Raw genomic sequence first — 25,269 nt, 5'->3', positions numbered from 1 at the left:
GTAAAATTCCCGTCACATTAGCAGTTCTTCATATAGATGCGTTTAACACAATCTTATGCATTATGAGTAAATTGCATGTATTTTTATAGTGAACGCCAGATCGAGCGACACTAGCGCAATCTGACATGAAAAAATAGCCATCTTCCAACTTTTTCTGCTAGTAAAGCATAAGAAGAAGAACTTTCATTTGATTTGGCTAAGGGTACTTTCACACTTTGCAAGTGGAATTATTTTTTCCCAACTTTTTGGTACTTTTCTAAAATTTTTCTCCACTAAAACCTGCAATTTAACAAATTAATAGCACACAAAATATGTAAGCATGTATATTTTTTCTTGTATAGTCAGAATATGGGCAAGGCGAAATAAACTTCAATTCAAGTCTGAAGTTCCTTAATATTTATAAACGAATATTTGTTTGATTGTGGCGATATTCCTGGAATGCATAAGATAGCGTTGAACGCATCTATATGAAAAACTTCATTGTGACTCGGCCATATATCAGTTTTATTTTAACACCCTATAAGTGAAGTACATCGCGGCCACCGTGGTGTGATGGTAGCGTGCTCCGCCTATCACACCGTATGCCCTGGGTTCAACTCCCGGGCAAAGCAACATCAAAATTTTAGAAATAAGATTTTTCAATTAGAAGAAAATTTTTCTAAGCGGGGTCGCCCCTCGGCAGTGTCTGGCAAGCGCTCCGATTGTATTTCTGCCATGAAAAGCTCTCAGTGAAAACTCATCTGCCTTGCAGATGCCGTTCGGAGTCGGCATAAAACATGTAGGTCCCGTCCGGCCAATTTGTAGGGAAAAATCAAGAGGAGCACGACGCAAATTGGAAGAGAAGCTTGGCCTTAGATCTCTTCGGAGGTTATCGCGCCTTACATTTATTTATTTTTTATTTTTATAAGTGAATTACGCGCATACATTTAGTTGTTAAGATCTGCTATCATAGTAGAGCTGTTAATAAAGATCACTTTATATATAGAACATTTGCGTTTATTTATTCGACAAAACAGAGAATTTACCAAGATACGTCACAGTATTATTGTCCAATTCTATATAAAAAAACTATCAAATTCAATCACGTTTTGTTCAGTGCACTTTCTAAAACCGGTTTAATATTAGGAAAACAAACTTTTTATACCTTTCATGAAAATGAAATGGTATATTAACTTTGGCACGAATCTCAAAATTGTAAGTCCTTAAAGGAAAATAGATAGTCCCACCATTAAGTATACCGAAATAATCAGGATGAAGAGCTGAGTTGATTTAGCCATGTCCGTCTGTCTGTTTGTATGCAAACTAGTTCCACAATTTTTGAGATATCTTGATAAAATTTGGTGAGCAGGTGTATTTAGGTGCCCGATTAGACATTTGTCGGAAGCAGCCGGATCGGACCACTATAGCATATATCCTCCATACAACCGATTTTTCAGAAAAAAAAGGATTTTTGTCATATCTTCCTCAATTTATCAGATTAAAGCTTCAAACTTCGCCATATACTTTCGTATATTGCACATATTGTTGTCTGAAAAAATGGATGGGATCGGTCGTATATATAGTATATATCCCCGTAACCGATTGTTCAGATAAGAAACTTTGCACAATTTCTGCCCCATTTTAACAGCTAGAAGCTTAAAATTTCACCAATTGCTTACGTGTATAGCATATATTGTTGTCTGAAAAAATCATTGAGATCGGTGGTATGTATAGTATATATCTCATACAACCGATTGTTCAGACAAGAAACTTTGCGCAATTTCTGCCCCATTTTAACAGCTAGAAGCTTAAAATTTCACCAATTGCTTACGTGTATAGCATATATTGTTGTCTGAAAAAATCATAGGGATCGGTGGTATATATATTATATACCTACATATAAACTGTCATTTTTGCCCCTTTTTTACGGCTAGAAGCTTCAAATTTCAACAAATTTCATCAAATACTTACGTTTACGTCATATATTGTTGAAATACGTGATTCGTATTCATAGTTTTTACATGCAGACCACAAAAAACGTGAAACTTACACAAAGTACCTACATATTTTTTATTTTATATTTATCTTAAATATCATATAGGTATGTATGTACATCTGTTCACTATATATTTCTTATCTTATACATCCGATTATTGGGAGATTACGAACGGGATAAGATTATTGTTCAGCCCCATTCATGAAAGTATAAAGTCTTCGGCACAGCCCAAGACAGTCCCGTCCTTACTTGTTTGAAGTTTGTAAAGTTTTAAATTTTCTTAGGGACTTAACTTGTTAGAATAGAAAAAGGCTGCCTTAAAAGCCCATGACCCTCTATTTTGTATACTTTTTCGGCATTACTCACCCTCCATTATGTGCATCTTTTCTGCCTCTGTTGTACGTTCTTCGGCTAATATGACTTCCTCTGCAAGAACATAAATGCAATTAGTAAAGCAGCAATGAAATTAAGGTTCAAAATACTTAATTTAAAGAAATAAAACGGATTTATTTGGAAAATTTGAATTTTTGAAGTTGTGAAGGGTTAAGTATTAGAATAATACGGTACATATGTATGTATTAAGTGTCTTTATGTTTTGCATAAACATGTATGTGTTTCTGAATAGTTTTTAACGTGGCATGTGTATTTGTTGTAATAGATTAGGTGAGTTATATTAGTTTGCGTATTGTGTTTCAAATAATTTACACAAAAATATGCATTAAATATAACAGTTATAGTAAATAGTACAAATACATAGATGAAGAAGATATATATATATAGATATAAATATTTAGGTGTAACGCAATACTATACCAGCTTTACAAATCCATTCAACATAGCCGTTCAATTCTCTTTCTAGCTGATGTTGTCTTCTAAGTTTAAGAAACTCTTGTCTATTTTCTACTTTTTCACGTTCTTTTGCGAATTCACTACAAAAAATAATCACACAAAAAATAATATACATACAGGAATTGTAAGTTGTATTTTTGAGTGGCTTTCTGCGAATTTTTGTTTTTCAATTTAAATTTTTTAAAAATTAAAAAAATCGAATCTGTGAAAAGTTTGAATGCCATTGTAGTTGTATGTTTTCTTTTTTTTAATTAACAGAATAACAGAAAAATGAGAAACTGAAATTTAAAGGGAAATAAATCAACATACACAAATTATATCGAATAATAATATAAATAATTAGTCCATAATCAATATGATTTTAATAACATCCTTTTTTTTGATTCTTTAAGTATCCACGAGCATTTTATCTTACATTTATGCAATAGAATTGTAGTAGATATATATGTGTGTATTATTGTTAAAATGTATTAACTAGTTTAGGTGCTGTAACAGTCTGCGGTGTTTTTTTTTAAAGAGCTATGCCATATGTTTGTGTGTGGATATATGTATGTATTTATATATGTATATATGTATGCATGTATATACTTGATTTTCAGTGATGTAATGAAAACTTGCGGAGTTCCACACCTAAACGAAACATTAACAACAACAGTAATTTTATTTGAATATACTAGAGCTTAAGATTTCTAGAAGTTGTTCGAGAAGAAATTTCTTGCGAGTGTCGGCTTTTGCCGATATGCTGTTGTTGTCGTGTTAACAGTGCTTCGACTGCTTTTTTCTTCTGCAAGGGAAGGATATTATACATATGTTGATGACGGGGTTCATCGAGCGCGACCCAGCAAAGGTGTTAACCGATTCTGTGTGGATTTTGCTTAGGGCCTCCTTATGATTATTTGGATCAAACGGATGCGTAGGCAGGAACGAAAATCATACTCTACAAGTCACTTATCGTACCCGTCCTACTATATGGGGCAGAAGCATGGACCATGACAACAGCAGATGAAGCGGCTTTGGGAGTGTTCGAGAGAAAAGTTCTTCGAAAGATTTATGGACCTCTACGCGTTGGTGATGGCGAGTACCGAAGAAGATCTAATGATGAGCTGTACGAGCTATACGCAGACATCAACATATTCCAGCGAATTAAGACGCAGCGGCTGCGCTGGCTAGGGCATGTTATGCGAATGATAGATGATGCTCCGGCCAAGAAAGTGTTTCTATCGGAACCCGCCTATGGAAGCAGAGGTAGAGGGAGGCCTCCACTCGGTTGGCGGAGCAAAGGAGCGACTGGCCCGCTTTGTTGGACGGCCATAACCGTTTAGACGGTTAAGCGCCAATTAAGTAAGTAAGTAAGGATGCGTAGGGGTTAGTTAGAAGAAGCCAATAATTATTTTTCTAGCTGCTTCAGCTTCCTTTGAAAAGCCCAATATAGCTATTAGAACAGGGCTAAAGTTATACAATTTTCAAATAAATGAATGTCCGACAGTTCTTTATTAGTCATTTGATTGGGCAAAATTTTCATTTGATTTGAATAAAGTTTCATTTATTTTGAATAAAATTTTGTTTGATTTTAAAAGTTTTTTAATTTTTTTTGAAGAAAAGTTTCATTTTACTTGAAAAAAGTTTCATCTGATAAGAAAAAAAGTTTGATTTCATTTGACTTAAACAAATTTTTATTTCACTTGAAACAAGTTTCGTTTGATTTGAAAAAAGTTGCATCTGTTTCGAAAAAAAAACATTCATTTGATTTGAAAAAAAAAAGAAAATCATTTCTTTAGAAGAAGTTTAATCTGATATGCAACAAGTTTCATTTGATTCAAAAAAAGTTTCATGCGATTTTGAAAAAAGGTTAAATGCAACCTAAAATAATTTATTATATCCAATTCAGGTTATTCAAGACTGTCAAAAAGTGTCCCTTGCATCCACTAACGGCCTTATTCCCTACCTTGCCGTTAAATTTGTTACCGCAGTATTATGTAACCAAATCGTTACAGGTCATGTTCTTCTGGCTTATACGGTTATACTGTAAATTTTGCAAGGTAGCAAACCGTTACCACCTGTTTTGTTTTTAACGTTGTTATCCGCAATTAGAATACGTTGTTTGTCATTTTCGTAGCCGGTAAGAAGATAGTTGTTACCAGCTTAGAATCAAGGTGGTAATACACTGTTTGGATTTCTGCATCGAAGATTTAAGAAAAAACGAACACCATCCTAATAAACGATGCCGACAATGGATTAATGTGTAAAGAGGTTTTGGTGATATTCTTGTGTATTTCGATTACTTGTAATAAAATAATTGGAGGAAAAGGAAATAAGTGTTTTAGTTTAGAATAATAGTGTGCCTAGCTAAATTTTGTATTAACTAGAATTAAACGTGTACAGAAACGAAAATGGGGGTATTCAAGTTATATCATAAACATAAAACTCTTGTATATTTAGTGTGAATACATGTAATGTGAAGGTTTTTGTTTCCATCATTAAATTCATTTCATAAAAACAAAATGCATAAACCACGTTCACATCGCAACATGAACAAACAGCACAACTTTCTCAAACTTTGTTTATGTATTTCGATAGTTTTTGTTTATTCATTTTTTTTTTTCAATACTCATACCGCATCTCAAACATATTAGCAATTGGGTAACACTAATCTTATTTTCTAACAAGAGTTAACAATTGCAGGGAGCGACTATATACTAATTGGGATTTTCATATATATTTCTTATATATATATGAGAACTCATAGACATACATACAAACAAGTAGCGGGCAAGGCGAGTTTTATTTTTTGTTTTTTTTTTTTTTTTTTTTGAAGAATGAAGAACTTCTAGAGTTCACTGTAGCAATTTGACGAAATATGCGCCTGTATTGTACTTATAATTTAAGATTAATGTTTAAAGGTGGTTGCATATATGTATTACTTAGCATACACTTGGGACACTCTAATAATATATGTATGTAATTAGCATGAATATTTTTGTAATTCATGTAAGTTTAAAAGGTTCATAACATATATATGTATGATAAGTTGGATTGGAAAATTTGTTGATTATAATTGGTTTCATGTAATGCACTGTTGGTACAATTATTTGTGGTGGATTAGGTAGCACTTCATTTATTTTTGCTAAATTGTGAATATATATTTTGTTTTTGTTTTCTAGCACTTTTTCTATATTGAGGTACTACTTGGTGGTAGCATTTGTGGTATTTGGTGGTGGTATTTCTCACTCATAACTGTATAAATGTTGTATATTTATATAAATCTTTTATTTGTTACACAAAAAAAAAAAAGAAAGGGGTATGTCAAAAACCTGCTTGTGTTATCCAATCGAGATAGGAAACCATGGCAGTTTGAAACATGGTGCGGAAACGGCATTTTTGAAACTCCATGCGACGTTCGACACGATTACGTTCATTCGAAAACTCTCTGTACAAAACATATGCGGGGTATTTTAGATTGATTTGATGTTTTTTTTTTATTCAAATCAGTAATTTAGGAAAAGAACGAATAAATCAAAAAATAATTTGTTAAATTAAAGCAACATATTTTTAAAACTATAATACCAACTAACTAATGACAAAAAATTATTAACTTAGTTAAAAAATTTAATACTAAATAATAGTAATATTCAGTGTTTGCCTTTACAACTCTAGAGTTGCAATAGCAACGAAATATATATGCTTTACTACTGCTCCGGCTCTGCACATGAACAGAGCATAGAGCAGTGCCGTAGTCTAATAAAGTTATAGCCCGTCCTAGTCTCTGATGTGAGTTATTTGCTCTGTAAAGCATAGTTATGCAGAACTTTTGTCTTTTCATTTGGTTTTGTTGTTGGAAATAACGTAGCGTTGTGATTTTGTTGCTTTGGTGCATGTGGTTTTAATAGTCGGTCTTTAAGTTGTTGTTTTGGCTTCTTTGTTGTATTATTATTATAATTGCATCGGGACACTCAGCTCTGTTCCCACGTTACATTGCAAGTTATTTCAGAAAAGTAGTAGCGCGAGAAAAGGCAAAGTTCTGCGTAATAATGTCCAACAGAGCAATTAGCATAACATTTCTGTTTCCGCTTTAAGAACGACGTAGCTCATAGCAGAGCCTTAGAAATGCTATACATTTTTAGGCTATCGCTCTGCTCTATACTCTGTTCGTATTCAAAGCCGGAGCAATAGAAAAACAACCTCCAAAGTGGCATAGCATTTTCAATCACTGATAATATTAAACCAGTTTTATTAATCATAAATATTTTGTAAAAACCAACTTACCCGCTAAGTACACCGAGAACTAAGTTGAGCATAAAAAATGAGCCTATAACTATAAGAGGCACGAAATATATCCAGTTAAATGTTGAACCTAAAGCATCGTTGGTCTGCAAAAATAGGTTTTTAAAAATACGTTAAATATTAAAAATCCATTTAAATACAAGATTAAAAAAAAAATTAAAATACAACAATATTACTTAGCAGTCACGTACGTCAAAACATTTACAGAAAGCATACAGTGGTGTGTTTTTTTTTCTTTTTCGTACCTACACATGTTCATAAGTACAAACACATACAAATTACGTTTGCATATGCTATGAAGAGAAGAAAAGTATTAAGTTATAGAGAGAGTTCACCAGAACAAAACTGCAAAACAATATTTATTAACAAGTATGTAAAAAAATGTTATTATTATGGCGTATCGTATAGATAAAAGACCGACGAACATCTACAAATATGAAATATCTTTGTCTAATCTCAATAGCAGTCGCCTTTTTAAGGTTGTGTGTTATTGAAAGAGAAGGAGAGAAAAAAAAAGGAGGTAAGGAAAGAAAAAGAAAATAAAAAAGCAAATGAGGAGAGAGAAAAGGAAAGACTGTAAGTCAAAACCGAAGCCAAAATAAAAACCGGAAGGCGTTCTATCGATTTATCGAAGTGTTAACGGTTCACTATCGATGTGTTATCGTTTGTTATCGGCGGGTTTTGGGAGTATTATCAGAGGTATTAGCTAATAATCAATTTATTATCGAGAAGTTAGCGATTCGCTATCACAAAGTTGTCGATATGTTTTTCAAAAGTACTCGATTTGAATCGGAAAATTATCGATTTGCGTAATTGACATGTTATTAAAAAGTTGTTGGTTTTTTATGGAAAAATTATCGATTTGTCTTCAAAAAGTGATCGCTTTGTTGTCGATTTCTTTTCAGAGTGTTACCAGTTTGTTATGGGCGTTTTATCGATTTCTATTGGACTACTCATCGATTTGTTATGAAACAGACATCGAAAAAACTTTAATACGAAATTGATGACACATTCGTATTCCATCGATAACAAGCCGATATAAAACCAATAAGAAGTCGATGACTCAGCGACAACAAAACCGATGACTCAATTATAATAATTCGCTAAAAAAGTTATAATACCAGCTTAACTAAAATTATATAATGAAAACATAACCCGAGCAGGATCAGACTTTGTTTCATAATTTTTCACATAACCGCCGTCAATTACTGGCAAAAATATATAGTGGTTTTGATTTTCTTTTAACAAAAATATTTCATATTATAAGATGCGAGTAGAACTTTTTCGGAACATTCAAATTCTTATGAAATATTATTGAAATGAGGATACACGGCAGTTAAAAAGCATTTAAAATTTAAGCAATTTCGAATATCGTATCTATTCGTTGGCACATTTTATTAAATCTCAAATTTTCGTCTTCGACTTCTCCAATTAAATGTATATGAAGATAGGAAAGCTGATAAGCCAATATTCATGCAAACAAAATGTATAGCAAATAAAAATTAAAATGCGCATGGAGGTTAAATGATAACAAATAACACACCAAGAAATCCATTTCTGATGCATTCCACTCGTCAAAAATAATAAAATTTGTAAATTAAATAAAATCAAATGAATTTTCTAACTAAGTAAATGTTAGCAGACTTTTGAAATGATTGACTGTGCTGAATTGGACATAAATACGATAAGACGAAAAACCGCTACTAAGCGGATACGAACCTCTTATTGGCGGACACTGAGACATGGTTTCATAACAAATAGAACAAACTCTCTTGAAGAAGCTAAGGTGCTTAGCGAAACCGTGAGCCGAAATAGTGGAGTTTAATTTAGCTTTGCACTAAGCAAATAATGGTCAAAAAGCCTATTTATACTGCTGTGAAGCAATTTTTTGCTTATTACTTGAAAATATACGTTGTTTTTGAAAATTTTTTTCTAAATTCGAAAAAAGAAAAATTGTCTGAATGAAAGCTGTTGGAAATATTTTGAACATATATTAGATGTAAAGAAAACAGAAATTTTCCATAAGAAATATAAAAATGATAATATATTAGTTAAAAGTTAATTTTAACCTAATTTCTCAAAATTTAAGCCTGATAGCTCTACTAAAATTCAAAAACCCTATAGATATTTTTTTTATAATTCTATCAGAAGCTATGAAGATTTTTTGGCCAAACCCTACATTCAAATGCAAAATATCTATTTTGCAAAAGTGGGGACCTCGAAGTCGGACTTAGAGCTTTGGTGTCTTCAGCAATGTTTCTTAGAATCATCTGTAGATTACGTTTTGCTATACTCCTGATGGGAAAATATCCATCCATACAATTTGACCCGCTCTAATATATACACAAAAAAAAGAATACTTGGTCCTATTTATTTCCAACGAGATTAAGGCCGAGTTTTTACCCAATATACCTCGAGCTCCTTTTAATTTTGTTTTACAAATTATTTTATTTTCTTCTTCTTACAAATTATTTTATTTTCTTTATTTTGTTGTATTTTATTTTATCTTATTTTATTTTTTTAATTTTATTTTGGTTTTTTACTTTTATGATTTTAATTTTATTTAATTTTTAAATAATTTCTTTTAATTTTATTTTGTGTTATTTTATTTTATTTTATTTTGTGTTACTTCATTTAATTTTATTTCTATTTATTTCAAGATCGCTGGTTTGAATCGAGCTAACAATAATTATTTTACCATTATTATTGTTATGATAAATTTTTTTTTAATTGAAAAAATTATTAAATTAGAATAGAAGAAAGAAAATATTTTATTGACACTTTTTCCCGTGCTCTAGGATGTATTAACAATTTTTATTGTTATTTCGGCCTACTGATTTTTAAGATCGTGGGTTTTGAATCGAGCTCAAGGCCTAACAATAATTATTTTATCATCATTATTGTTATGAAAAATTTTTTCTTTCTTCTATTCTAATTAAATAATTTTTTCAATTAAGAAAGAATTTATCATAACAATAATAATGATAAAATAATTATTGTTAGGCCTTGAGCTCGATTCAATCCCGCGATCTTACAAATCAGTAGGCCGATATAACAGCAAAAATTGTTAATTTATTTTGTTTTATTTTATTTTATTTTTATTTTAATTTTATCATATTTAATTTTATTTCGTTTTATTTTGTTTCAGTTTAACTAATTTTATTTTCTTTGTTTTATATTATTTTATTTTGTTTTACTTTATTTTTAGTTATTTTATTATATTACATTTTGTTTTATTATACTCAATTTAATTTGATTTTGCTTTATCTTATTTTATTTACATTTTATTCACTTTTTTCTCGTTTTATTTTATTTTATTGTGCTTTTTTATTTTAATTTAATTTTATTTTATTTTACTTAATTTTATCTAACTTTAATATATTTTATTTTACTTTACTTTCTTTCAGTTTATTTTATTATTTTTAATTCACTAACAAAGTCGTACACAATATTGTTGCAACCAACAAAACGAATAAATACTCCAACTTGCATATTCTCGTTTATTTTTGTAAACACTTTGAATATTAGCAATGAAAATTAGCAATGAAAATTACCAATCTACTTATATTTGCTGAATGTCCCACTATGATTCCAACAGAATAATTTTGTTCGCGAGGTTGAATGGAACGCAGGCCTGCCAGTTTTCTAAAAAAAAAACATCATACACACGTAGCTTAGTATGCGTGACAGCAGTCTCATAGATTGAATATTTTTTTGGCATCTGTGTCGGAGTCGTTTTTAAATTGATATTTAAGCGCTATATTTCATTTTTGGCCTGCACTGCTCCTTGAAAAGGTCTATCCATACATCTGTAATTGATTATACCTTAGAACAATAGTTTGGCCGTAAAGGGTGCACAAAAATTCGACATGCCTATTGCGAATGTGCGAACTATTTCGATCAATTTTTTTTTTTTAGTTTACTTGCAGTGTTTTACAGAGATAAGGGCAAACGGATCATTAGTATGAATTTCGTACATAAATATTTTCACTCCTACTTAGCCTAAGGAAATTCTCTCACTTCATGTTGTTGTTGTTAGTTTGTGAACTTTATTATGTTAGTTTGGAGTGTTTCCCTTACAGGTAAGGACCTAAGAGACTGAAACGGTTAAATGGAATAGGTTCAATGTGCACGTCGCAAAAACATGACATAAAAAAATTTAACTCAAAAGTTGTCTATTTAAATAATTTAATTCAGATGAAAACCAATCCGAAAGGCATGCATATTTTTAAAATATTTGACATTATTTGGAAATACATCAAAATGAAAATCTTTGACAAATAATGTGTATTTTTTAAGGAAAATAAATCTGTTAAGATGCACAACAGGATGAATACAAAACGAAATCTGTATTCACCTTCATCCATAGAACACTATCATAAATGATAGGCAATTCTGTATTAGGTAAATCAGTATTTTTAAATCAAATATTGGGCACTTTATAAAGGGTTGCCAGTTTTAAGGGAACGAAGTGTTTTAAAAGGGGTATTTATGAAACTAAAAAACACCCTAAATAATCTTCAAACAAGTGAAAAATTAAAGACATGCTTGGACAGTCTAAACAAAATTGCCTGAAACATGAAAAAAGGGTTATTTTTTGCATTAAGTACATATCATGTGCCCAACATACATTTTCCAACTGAAAAGGAATCTATTGAAAAACAGCTTAATTACCCCACAGAACATTGAAATATAATAGTTTGGAATATCAACAGTTAGTTATATTACATTAAGGACCGGCTTTTCCATAGGAGTTAAACTCCTTTTGTGAGTTAAACTACGCTTGAAGTTATTATGCAGTTCATCAGTCAACTTTAGCTGAAGTTTAAGCTGAGCTTAAGCGGCCGACCTGGCAGAACTCTATTTATTGTTTGTTTTGATTGCTGTCACTTTTTATAGCGTAAATTATACATAAAAAATATTTCCGCTACTTCAGTTGACATTTTGGAACAAAATCTTTTAGAAATTCTACTTCGCTTTTTTAAAGATCTGCTACGGTATTTTTTTAAATGTACCACCAAATTGGTTTTCGAAGTGGCAACGATGCAGCAATGGCGTCGAATATAAATCCAAAAAGCGTTTGGGCTTGAGTAGCATTAGAGGTCATATTGATAACTACATACTTACAGTGAATCATGGCGCTCTAAACAAAAAGAGAATTTTCTTACTCAAGTTGAGAAAAATATTGTTTTTAACTTGTACTCAATGGTGATTCTCTAACTGGACTCCGAGTTAGAATTCCAATACGGCAGTATTTTCATTAAAAAGAAAATGGTGGTGCCACTTTGGAGAAGATCTTTTTGCTACTCTTCCTTAAATAGATATCCAATATAGGATATCAACTGGAGGAATGTGCTGAATATTCATTGGAGAACTATAAATTACTCGAAATCTCTTCGTGGATGGAGAAAAATTTGATAAGTAATGATGTTGGAGATCAAATTGAGAATCATAAAATTTACAACATTTTTCAAAGAATGATGTTAGATATCAACCTGAGAACTATCAGGTTTGAGAATATGAAAGGAATAATTGCATATCAACTTCAGAACTAGATACTATATATTTCCCGAAGGCTGGAGAAATATTACTTCCATGTTTATTCGGTAAACGGAATCCAGCTGTTGACGTATCTACAAATCATTAAGATAATGAAAAGCCGATGTTGCCGTTTCAAATAGCCCACCCCAAAGACAGCTTTAAACTGTCACTGAAAAACTGCTCTGCATTTTGTCTGGAGTTTAAATTTAACTAGAAATTAAGCAAACTTAGTTGAGGCTTAGCTTAACCAACTAGTAAAAAACCGGGCTTAATTAACTAGTACTAAGTCTTTGTGAAGCAGTAAAGTTGATATTAGATTGTAAGAGATAGTAGAAATAACCAAAAAGAAAAGAAGATATTTATGAAAAGAGCAGAATTTTATTGTTCTCTCAGCGTACAAAGGTAGTACTAAACAATTTACAAAAAAAGTCGTATATCTTATTTTTCTGCAAACCGCCAACATGAACAGTAGGGTGGCCCTGCGTTGTATGGAAGGAAAAAAAGTGTTTGGATTCTTGATCTCAACCCCTAAAAATGTGCGAATAGCTCAAAAACGAATATATACATAATTTTAGACTAATCAAAAAAGATTTAGAGGTGGCGCAAAGGGCTTGAAAACCTGAAAAATTACGAATTTTTACAATTTCGTGTTTCAGGCTTCCATATTTGTAAACCCTACGAAAATTTACTGCTTTTCCATACCGTAATAAGATCTGCATTTACTTACTTTTCTAAAATGGCCACAGTCTTCAAAATCGGTCGATCAATAACAGAGTTACAGGGCATAATATATATAGCTTTCGACAAACAAATATGAAAAGTAAATTAAGTCTGTGAAATGTGTTTATCAGTGAATCGTGGTATTCGGATAAAAAACGCTCAAATAAACTTTTTTATACACAAACGCATATAACCCTTGATGACAAACTTTTGAAGTTTATTTATTTAAAAAAGTATACACATATATTTTTTTATAAGATTTCTTTCGAAATGCGTGATGCCACAACAAATTTAAGTCTGCACTGCAACTTGTTCTTACAACAAGCATGTCAAAAAAAAAGTATAAAGAAATGAAAATATATATTTTAAAACTGCAAACAACTACAAAAAATTTCTTTAACGTTTTCTTATTAAAACTATACTGCTCTTGAATGAACAAATTTTGAATAGTAGGTTTTTTTTTTAAATAGATAAATTGCGGCACTTTGCATTGGGATGGAAAACCACTTGCAGAAATAACAGGTCGTGAAAAGGTGAAACGACTTCTTGTTGTTACTTAGAGAAATGGCGAACAGTTAATAGAAGCTCCAAAATATATGCTGCAACAGGCTCGGAAATAGCTGATACGTTGTATGATCTATTTAACACAGGCGTTATAAAAGGAGAAAATTGCAAAAACTTCGACAAAAATAGTTGTAAAGATTTGCTACAAAATAATGAATTGAAATTACTTTTAAGCGATAACAAAGATACTACTTTAAAAAACTCTCTAAGGAATATTTGAAAAAGAAAATAGTAAGATATGACTATAGGGAATTATTGGAATTAACGTCTATATGTCTAGGAGCAAGTGATGGCATAAAGTTTCGTGTACCAAAGCCCACTCATCATGCTCGGTGGATGTCTAAGGCATTGTATTGCTTAAAAATCTATTTATTTCGTGAACAGTTTAAACTAACGGAGTATGAAGAGAATTCGATAGCAAGTATATGCGCGTTTATTATACAATAATATGTTAAGCTTTGGTTTTACTGTACCAATCCTCATAGAGCACCCCTTCAAGACTTATCTTTTATTAAAGAAATTTATAAATACAGAAATGTTAATAAAAAAATATCTGAAATTGCAATAAAAAAGTTTGGTAACCACCTATGGTACATGTCTGAAGAATGTATTGCATTGACATTGTTCGATGATAACGTCTCTTGTACCATGAAAAAAAAAAGATTGTGAAAAAAACCAAAAGCATAGACAACTGCGACAAGGAAACAGAAAATTTAAAGAGGTTACACTTAAGGCGCAGTGAAATCAACAACTTCATAGAAAAATAACTACACGATTTTGTAACAGGAAATACAATAAATTTTTTTGGTCGGTTTGGGACATCATCTGAATTTCTGGAGGTATATCCACTATACTGGGGGGATACAGGAACCTAAAAAAAAGCTAAGGATACTGTTATATATATAAAAGTAGTTAACGACACAGCAGAACGGGGAGTAAAGCTTATGGAAGAATATAATTGAATAATTACAAATGACGAACAAGAAAAGCAATATTTTTTACAAGTTGCAACTGATTACAAAAAACAATTTCAATCACATACTAAATCATCCTTAATTAGATCCTAGGAAATAATATGATATTATATACGTGTCAGCTAAAGTTTCACAAGATATATGTATATGTTTTAAAAAAGTATTTTCAAAAAAAATTTATAATAAAAAAATTTTAAACAAACTCATTTACGTATACTCATTATATACACATTCTTGAAGTAATGACACCGTGTTTAAGACATAATTTATTTTATAACTTTATTATTATTTGACCAATTTTTGTTGTTTTAGATTTATTTGAAAGTAAAATATATCTAGAACTTACTAATAAAACGATAAATTCCGTTTCGCCCATAACAAATGAAGTAGGGTTGACCAAATTTAAGAAATTGTAAAAATTCGTCATTTTTCAGGATTTCAAGCCCTTTGCGCCACCTCTAACCCTTTTTCGATTGACCTAAAACTTTGTATATTCTAGTTTTTAGGCTATGGCGCATATTTCTAGGGGGTAAGATCGAAAATTGGAACTCTTTGGAAAATAAGGGCCACCCTAATGAGCAGTCTCACGCAATGAAAACTGCGTGAACTAGCGTTTCAGCTTTGTTATTTATTGGGATATTTGCGTTGCTTCATTTAGAGTGAATGCAGTATTGTAAATTTCAGTTAGTAATCAGACGTAAACTTCAACTTCACATCTATGTAGGTTAATCGGAAAAAGTCAATGATGGACTTTGTATATCATAACGAAACAGTTGGACAACAATTTAGGTCTGGACCAGTCGGCCCGTCATCTTAATCGTATTTTTTATAAAGCGACTACGACGATATGCTTACAGATGCGCAGCCAAAGTAAACGATTGTCAAAATACAGTTTGTCAAAATTTCGAGTGCTTGTTCCACTTTTTATATTCATACCGGTTGCTGTTGTATGCGTCGGTTACAAGTATGGAGAGTCGTATGTTAAAACTGTTACAATATCCAGATCTATAGCAATGACACTTGTCTCCCTGGAAGTTCGGTTTTAATTTTCCGCAGGGGACCGGTTAACTTGTTCACGGATGGGTCGATGCTGGACGGAAAAGTTGGTGGAGGGGAGGGTCTTTTGTCAAGAGCTTAATGTAAGCCGCAATTTTAAGTTGGCTGAGCACTGCAGCGTGTTCCAAGCTGAAGTTGCTGCGACTAGGAATGCGGTGGATGAAAAGCTATAAACTGCTAGTACGGTTAGGGAATTTAAAATTTACTCTGAGAGCCAAGCGGATATTAATGCGTTGAATTAGTTCAACTATAGGGCGATCGAGGGTGGTCTGAGAGTGGCTGGCCACGATTGTGATAGCATCGAACTATTTTATGATTAAGTTTATCTGGGTCCAGGGCGATAGTGATATCCCGAGCAACTGTCAAGCGGATCTCTTAGCCCGCATCTGTACAATGTCTGCTCCTGCTTAGATAGGTCTCGAGTCAATGCAGCAAGCGTTGGGCGGACACCACCCCTTGCAGTATAGCAAGATCCTTCTGACCGGAAGTGGATGGCAGGAGGTCTGCGAAATGATTGCGTTCACTAAGGCTCATCTATCAATGCTCATCTGGTGATACGGAACGCTAATATTTTCATGAATAATTTTGCTGTTCACTATTCGGTCAGCAAGCGAAGCCTAGCGAATACAGACCTCAGTACCAGCGAAAATTCCAGAAACAGTAATCTTTACCGACGACGATGTACAGATATGGGTGCTGCCCATATACATACATGAAATTTTTTATAAATATGAGGAAATGTACTTTAACTATATCCGATATATGTATACATACTTATAACAAGAGTATCTACCGGTTTCCATAGGATGATTGCACTAGAAGTGACCACACGAAAACGTTGAAATCTGTAGGCTCGGCATGCATCGCTAAGGGATGTCTAGAATTGATGAGTTCAACCGCCAAGTACGTTCGGTCATGCTATGATTTTTCAAACAAAGGTCCTTCACCAAACTTCACAAACTGGCAATAATAAATGCAAAGCAAAGCAATTAAGCAACATTCCCTTGTTTTTGTTTTTTATATTCAGCGTGCTTTGCACACAGGGTATATTAACTTTGATTGGATAACGGTTAGTTGTACAGGTATAAAGGAATCCATATAGATATAGACTTCCATATATCAAAACCATATGTATCGAAAAAAAATTTGATTGAGCCATGTCCGTCCGTCCGTCTGTCCGTTAACACGATAACTTGAGTAAGTATTGAGATATGGTCACCAAATTTGGTACACGACCTTATCTGGACCTAGAATAGATTGGTATTGAAAATTAGCGAAATCGGATGATAACCACGCCCACTTTTTATATATATAACATTTTGGAAAACACAAAAAACCTGACTATTTAGTAAATAATACACCTAGAATGTTCAAATTTGACATGTGGACTGATATTGGGACTCTTGATAAAATTTTTAAACATTTTTTTAAAATGGGCGTGGCAGCGCCCACTTGTGATAAAATCAATTTTACAAATATTATTAATCATAAATCAAAAATCGTTAAACCTATCGTAACAAAATGCGGCAGAGAGATTGCCTTTACTATAAAGAATGTTTTGAAGAAAAATTAACGAAATCGGTTAAGGACCACGCCCAGTTTTATATAAAAGATTTTTAAAAGGGTCGTGGACGAATAAAATAGGCTATATCTTTGCAAAAAAGGGCTTTATATCAATAGTATTTCATTTCCCAAGGGGATTTATAACAATAAATAGGAAAAACTTCAAATTTAAAAAAACGGGAGTAGCAACGCCCTGTGATGACTAAGCAATTTTCTATGTTTCGGGAGCCATAACTCGAAGAAAAATTAACGGATCTTAATAAAATTGGGTACACAAATTTTCCCTATAGCACGAAATATTTCTAGAAAAAATAGATGAGATCGGTTAAAGACCACGCCCACTTTTGTATAAAATATTTTTAAAAGGGTCGTAGACGAATATAATAAGATATATCTTAGCGAAAAAGAGCTTTGTATCAATAGAATTTTATTTTCTAAATGGAATTATAACACTAAGTTGGAAAACACTAAAATTTTTGAAAATGGGTGTGGTACCGCCCCTTTTATTACTAAGCAATTTTCTATTATTCGGGAGCCATAACTCGAAGAAAAATTAACATATCGTAATGAAATTGTATACAGATATTTTGCTTATAGCAGAAAATATTTCTAGTAAAAATGGACGGGATCGGTTAAAAACCACGGCAACTTAGATGTGAAACAAATTTAAAAGGGTCGTAGACTAGAACAATAAACTATAACTTAGCAAAAAATAGTTTTGAATAAATGATGTTTCACTTATGAAGTTTTATTGTAAGAGAAAATGGGGAGACATTTTTTTAAACGGGCGGTGCCACGTGTAATGTAGAAAAGTAATTTATCTGAAATGAAATGTACAATTGAAGCTCACGCTGAGTATATAATGTTCGGTTACACCCGAACTTAGACACCTTTACTTGTGACATTTTTTATGAGAACGATACGATGACGAGCCGACTCGTCTGCAGAGCACCTTAGAAAATTTGTTAATATTTTGAATATTTTCTGAGCGACTGAGTTTCGAGATATCCTAATGACTTGTTTTATTGGATATGTAGGCAAACATCTGTTTGTGGTTACGACGTACCGGCAATTTTTAAATCGAAACATGGGGATGCAATGTTATGTGGGCCTAGTTATAAAATTTTTGTTAGGGTAAACATGAAATTCAATTGGATAAATATATTAAATCATCGGCTATACTGCGTACAAAAACGCTTTGTAATTGAAAAATCACGCACTTGTCATAACGTAAGAAAAATGGTATACCTATAAATATGGAAGTATACAACATTTCTGTAGACAGCGAAATTTTATAAAGCTTGTTTCACAAAGCCTTACGAACAGCAATTAACACAAATGTAGCTTTAGACACTTAGTATGTACATAGACGGGCCGTATTTTTTCTAGCAGTACAAACTAGCAGTGCACATTTCTTGTTTAGCAAAACTATATTTTTGTTTGTTTTTAATTTCGTTTTAATTTACCCAATACAGTATTGCTGTCCAGCCCTCCATGGTGATACATTGGAACACAGTCAACATGGCAAACCCGATATTATCAAAACTAGTTATGCCCCAATTTGGCCCTTCCCATTTTTCCAGACACATACTCGTTGTATAATTACATACAAATGAACCACTCGCTCTCTCCGTCACATTATCCGTATAGCATGGTGTCTCTGATTCTCCTTCCTTTACTGATTTATCTGAAAAAAAAGGAATTAAAATATGTGGAAATCAATGAATTCACTTAAGCATTATTAGTTGAATAACTTGAGAAAAGGCTTTCATCCTGATAAAATAAAATTGAGCTTTTCCTCTCAGCAATTAATGGAAGCAACTGTTAAATATTTGGTATAGTATCATTATATACATACATATGTATGAAAAAGCGCAAAATATAGAAAAACGAAGAGAAAAGGAGGATGAAGGTGGAGACGAAGAAAAAAGGGAATTATGCCAAGGAAGAGCTATTTTTCAGGTGTATGCATTATTATCAATATTAAGGTTTTTAAAATCAACTTAACTACTAATGAATCGAGACCTTTCCAGAGACTTATAGTCTACCAAAAAAAAAAGCTCTATTCGATTTTTATTTCAACCAACAATTTTTTTTTTTTGCTTCAAAAACCTTCGTAGAGCCGTTATCACCATCTTCAGTATGTCTGTTATCTTACAACTTATCGAAATCGTCATTCTTTGTCATCTGGTCGTAATGATCCGGCGCCAGTTAAACAATTTTGCACGTAAATGCAACAAAAATGATCTGAGCCAGATAGATCCAGTATATGTATAGTTTAGGCCCAATTTTTCAGTACAAGTTAAACACAGTTTGTCAGTTGAAGGAGGCTTACGCAGTTTTAAGTCAACTGTAAGTGAAGTTTAAGCTGAGCTTAAGCGCCCCATCCGGCAGGGTCAAACTCTAGTTAATCTATCAGTTATTTTCGTTATTTTTATACTCAGCTGAGCAGAGCTCGCAAAGTATATTAATTTTGTTCGCATAACGGCCCTTTAAAAAAAAAAAAAGAACTCAATCAGAACGTCGAAAATGGGATTGATTTTATCCGCAATTTGGTTTACCGTTGTTTTAAATAACCCATTAATACATCTAAGACACAATTCCTTGTTTTTTTTTTTTTTAATTTTTCCTTTTGAGTAAAACAAATGCTTATGGCGAAAAATCATTCCCATTTTGAAAGAAATAGAAGTTTTTTGAGTGTAGATATATTAAAGAATGTTACTTACTTGGATCTTCTAAACTATAACAAGTCTTATGCAATGCGCCCGAATAGAACTCGAGCCCAATGATTGCAAATATAACGATCGCAAACAAGACCAAAAGTCCAATTTGGAGTAATGGCGCCATTGCCTTGATTATGGATTTTAAAACTACTTGTAAACCTGGATTGTGCAAGGTTTTCCATCATTGAGCAGCAAAAACCACAGCAAGATAGTTAGCGCACGTGTTGAGTATAAGAAATCGCAAATGTTTCGTAATGTTGAAAAAAAGATATATTAGTAAAGGAAATAGGTAAATATTTTATTTAAAAGATATTAAGCTAAACAAAAATAAATAAATAAAATTTCTAGCGCAACTAAAAGACAAGATAGCTATTATTTATTTATAAAGTAAAGTGAAATATTGAAATACGGTCAGGTATTATTAATGACGGTAAGGCGAAGGAGTCGCTGAACAATATCATAACACTCCGGCTTTTCCCGAAATCCAACTGTTTTCGACACTTTCTTTTACTACTGTGTTCTAGCAAGCACAAACAACTGTTGCGAACAGAGAATTTATGTACGCTATGTTAAAATATTAAGAGAAGTGACCCAGATAACAGAGTCAGTTATCGTGGAACCGTTTTGCTAGAAAAATGAAGTCTATCACCAGCGAGCGGTTTAAACCGTTCGAGGTTTCCGACATTGTCACCACTACACGTCAAGCGCTTTCCTCGAAGTTATGCTGAAAAAGACAGCGCGATCAGTAAAATCAGTCCATAAGCGCAGAAGGAACGAAATAATTTTTGCCGAAAAGCAATTAAGAATTTAATATGGCCTAGAATCTAAATCTTCCCAAAGGTTCCTCATAAAGTACATAACGAGAAAACATAACTGCACCTTATCACACCTAACCTGAGATAGAATCATGTACTTAAAAAGCGTCATATAGGAACTTTGAATTTTTGAAAAAAAGGTTACTTATTAAAAAATTGTATTGCAGTCAGAAGCAAAAATATTTTCTTACTAATTGCAATAAATAATTATCGATTAATTTTCGATTAACTTTTGTAATCACAGTAAGGGCAATACTTTTGTATGCAGTCAAAACAGATTGCAATACTATTTGTTACAATAAATCACAGCCGTCGATATAGAAATTGGCGTTATTTACATGACATTAAAATCTTATTTTATGAAATGTTTCAGAGTTTTGTACACCAAACGTATTTCATTATTTCTTAATGATAATAATTGAACTCAACTAAGACGAACTAAAACTAATATTTGAAAAGGTTTAGTCTAAAACTCGATTAGCTTTCTAAAAAAGCTTATTGTATTGAAAAAAGAGAGTAAACTATAAGCATATAAACATTCAGCTATATTAAATAAATAAAAAATTATTTAAAATAATATTTCTACATATTAATTTAACTAATATTTATAGCTTTTTAAGCGCTTAAATCTGATTCAACTACTCACTAGGAATTCCAGAGACTAATTTCAAGGGCCTTAGCACACGAATAGCCCTTAATGTTTTTAGATCTACCTCAATCCATTTTTGTGGGAGCAGTGCCATAAATCTGATGTTGTTTCCAATATGCAAGTGTTTTGAATTTTTATGAATTTTTAATTATTATGTAATATTAAAAAATTGTCAAAATTTTTTTTGGTTTTTCATTAGTTAAATTTTTGACCTGAATGTATGTAATTAGAGTTCTTTGTTATGTAATTTTGCAAAAAAAAAGTTATAATTTTTATTTGGCAAAATATTGTAATGGTTTGGCACAACACAGTGGTGCACAACGCTGGTACAGCTTCGAATACAAACGCAAGTTTTTTGTAGTAGTAATATTAACATGGAGAATGTTTGAGCATGAGATGTTTACTGCTTCAAGTAAAAGCTTGAATTGCTTGCTTTAATGAATATGTAGATGAACGCCGAATAGTATTCTAAAGGTCTCGAGTGCACCACTGGCATAGAATTATCTTGTTAAATTTTGTGTTGTTTTATGTTTTCCTTTGTATTTTTGTGTATAATTTTCAATAGCAATGATTTATGACTAGAATATATGTATGTGTTTTGCAAAGTATCATATAAAATAATAACAAGTATGAAATTAATAGCAATTGTAAATATGTTTGCATAGACGAATACGATTACGGTCAATTTTTACATAGCGATTTTTGTTATTCCCGGTTTCATTTAAATCGGAATTAGAGTGGGTTTTATATATATTGAGGAAATAACAGACAACTCCTTATAGTAAATCTCTGTATTAGAAAACAAGGAAAAAATAATAATAAATATATGATCATTACAAAAATACAAATACAATACAGTTTTGTGCAGCTAATTTAATATGGCCTATAACTGTGCTTTTATCTGCCCAGTATGTTTAGAACTGCTTGGTTGTCATTGCAGATAAAAGTACTGTTGCCAAGGATGTACGTGGCTTTGAGTACATCAGCGCGGTGGGGCTAAATCATACACTTTTTCCAAAAGAAAAGTAAAGCTCTTCACTGATGTCTTCAACAAACATTCCAGCGCCTGACTCAAATTTAATTAGTGTGCCATCAATAAAGATCATAGCATGTGGAAGTACGATCTCAGTATTGAGGTTATAATATCACTGATCGTCAGGAAATTCAAGATCGTAGCAGTAAACGCAATGGTCTCGTGGAATCCTGTGGAACGGAAAGGATAGGGGTGTCTGTCTATATGACAATTCTCCTCAAATTCAGTTTAGCTCACTTGGCTTACCACAAAGATACATTCTGGGTAGCCTTAAGATACTATATAATGACCGAAATGTAGGTATAGCAAAGCATCCATATCGTTTTCAGGTTTTGTAAAGAAAGTTCCCGTTCAGCACATTACGATAGGGTTTTAAAGTTTATATAATGCTGGAAATACATTACGTATTTGGACGTGGATTCTGGATAAATTAGAGTTTAACCTATTAGAGTATTGAGAACGAAGTTGTGTCAGCGTGACGCGCATCTCCTTGTAAAGTCTGGTTTCCTCAACTACTAGTTCCGGGTGTTTGATAGTGGGAACGGGACTCGCCGGGCATTTATCGGCGTGTGACTTTTCCCTTTATGCTCTTTTGGTTCTGGTGCTTGGGAAGAGCCTATATTAAGAAAAATCACATAAACTACATAAACTGCAGCATGGATACCCGACTCTAAGAGTTATCAGAAAGGATTCATTCCCAAGCAACAACGTTAGAGAGAAACCGTGTCAGCGTTCTTGACTGAGCCTTTTATGCGTTGACCTTATACGTTGAACTGGCTAAAATGTTTGTATTCGGATTTCCATTGTGGTTGCCAACAACAGATATGTACATGTCTCCGCTTTTTGTAGACTCAGTTTTTAATCACAATTCACCTCACTCCGCAATTTTTGCTGTTTTCGCCTAGTTTTGCTTAATCAAAATATTGTCACTATTTTTTTTTTAGGAGAGTTTTCTTATTCATATAAAAAAAGTTACGATAAAAAGCTTGTATTGTAATAAAGTCAAAAGCAGCTGGCAAAGAAAAATTGCCAAAAATCAGTTAATTTGTTTAAGGGATTAAGGTTAACACTTTGTCATACTAAAATTCAATGAGCTACAAAACTACATATGTACCTACTCAGAAAAATTCTGATAATTTAGCAAAAAGTCATTGTGCAAATACCTTTTTCGGGAGTGTGACTACTAGAGCTCGAACTAACTGTTTAATCGATTAACCGTTTTATTCGATTCTAACATCAGTCGACTATCTACTGTTAGTCGTTTAGCAATATTCGAATATTTCTGTCGCCTAATCAATTAACCATTAATTACCGATTATTCAGTTAACCGTTAATTTTCGGTTAGTGGAATATATGTACTAAGTTTTATTATATTTAAGAATCTATGTGAACTACAATTAAATGATTTCCTTATTAAACCTGTCATAATATCTGTTACATATTGCAATAGAACCTTGGGGGACAGAATTATTACAACTGATTCAAATGGATTTCAGAGGGTATTCGTGGTTATCGTGTTCCAGAAACTCCCCACATAAAATTTGATAAAGATATTTAATGGCAGAATAAATTATTTTAAGTAAACTCGCGGGTCGACCAGGCATTTTCTTAATTTGGGGCATCGCAACATAGGCGGACATGGCTGATGCTGCAAGCTCGGATTTGGGATTTTATCAAAATTCTCAAGTCCGTGATCCAGAGCATTCCCGTGAGAGTTGAGCACTGGATGATGGCTAATGTAACACTGATCAATCTCTCATTATAAGAAACGGCAACTCCAAAAAGTGCACATACGCGCACGGTAAATAATGACGCGTATATAATAACAAATGCGATACAAACCATATGAACATCTTTGCGTACAAGGTATGATTGTAGAGATGAGGATTTTACTCAGAAATTTGACAACTCAGATTACGTGGAAAGATCTGAAATGACTTGTGTTGTGGAAACAGGAGTGTCTTTGCGTCATCACTAATCCCATCAGCTGATGGCTTTTTGATTATTTTTCATATAACGCCTTGTACAATAATATGCCTGTTAATCGAAATCAATGAAAATTGTATTTTGGCTTGACGTTCTTCTGCACGGCGAATTGGTTGAATTCGCTTGCCCATCACCTTGTATAGATTCGCCATGCTTCTTATTGATAATTTCCAAGCAACGTCTTGGCACAGCAAGAAGTCAGTAGATACAAATTATCTTTTGATTTGACATTATTCCGTACGGCGATTTGGACTGAGTTCGATTTGCCTTTATCTTGCATAGATTCGCCCTCGACGTACTTAAAATTTTTGCATTTGTTACAGAAATATCAAAGACAAGTCGGCTTTATAAATTCGATTGGCTATAGTATAGTTAATCAACGCCAGGCGACTATTTGAATGCTGTGAACAGATTACTAAGCAAGCTAACGGTTTCATAGCGAATAATACGTTAACCGGTTGCTCGATTAATCGAATAATCATATTCCGAGCCCTATTAACTACATTTGTATTTAATAAGAAGCATTCGATCGTAATTGAT

The 25,269-nt window shown here is 32.5% G+C and overlaps 1 protein-coding gene across 22 annotated transcripts in view; it reads right to left on the bottom strand.

Moving 5' to 3' along the window:
• cac (cacophony) overlaps positions 1-25,269 on the bottom strand; it is a 503,311-nt gene that overhangs the window by 234,385 nt on the left and 243,657 nt on the right. For 12 of the 22 annotated variants that reach the window (XM_067783981.1, XM_067783978.1, XM_067783993.1 and 9 more), the window contains exons 6-11: positions 21,708-21,808; positions 20,250-20,405; positions 18,990-19,210; positions 7,088-7,191; positions 2,789-2,904; positions 2,342-2,401 (exon numbers count right to left, since the gene is read on the bottom strand). In XM_067783981.1, coding sequence (XP_067640082.1) covers positions 2,342-2,401; positions 2,789-2,904; positions 7,088-7,191; positions 18,990-19,210; positions 20,250-20,405; positions 21,708-21,808 — 758 coding nt within the window. Of the gene's footprint in view, positions 1-2,341; positions 2,402-2,788; positions 2,905-6,135; positions 6,252-7,087; positions 7,192-18,989; positions 19,211-20,249; positions 20,406-21,707; positions 21,809-25,269 lie in introns of all 22 variants that reach the window. The other 10 variants (XM_067783980.1, XM_067784000.1, XM_067783983.1 and 7 more) reach the window with 3 other exon arrangements.

This window comes from Eurosta solidaginis, chromosome 4 (genome assembly GCF_040869045.1).
Source record: "Eurosta solidaginis isolate ZX-2024a chromosome 4, ASM4086904v1, whole genome shotgun sequence".
NCBI lineage: Eukaryota > Metazoa > Arthropoda > Insecta > Diptera > Tephritidae > Eurosta > Eurosta solidaginis.
This window is presented reverse-complemented; position numbering and strand designations above follow the sequence as displayed.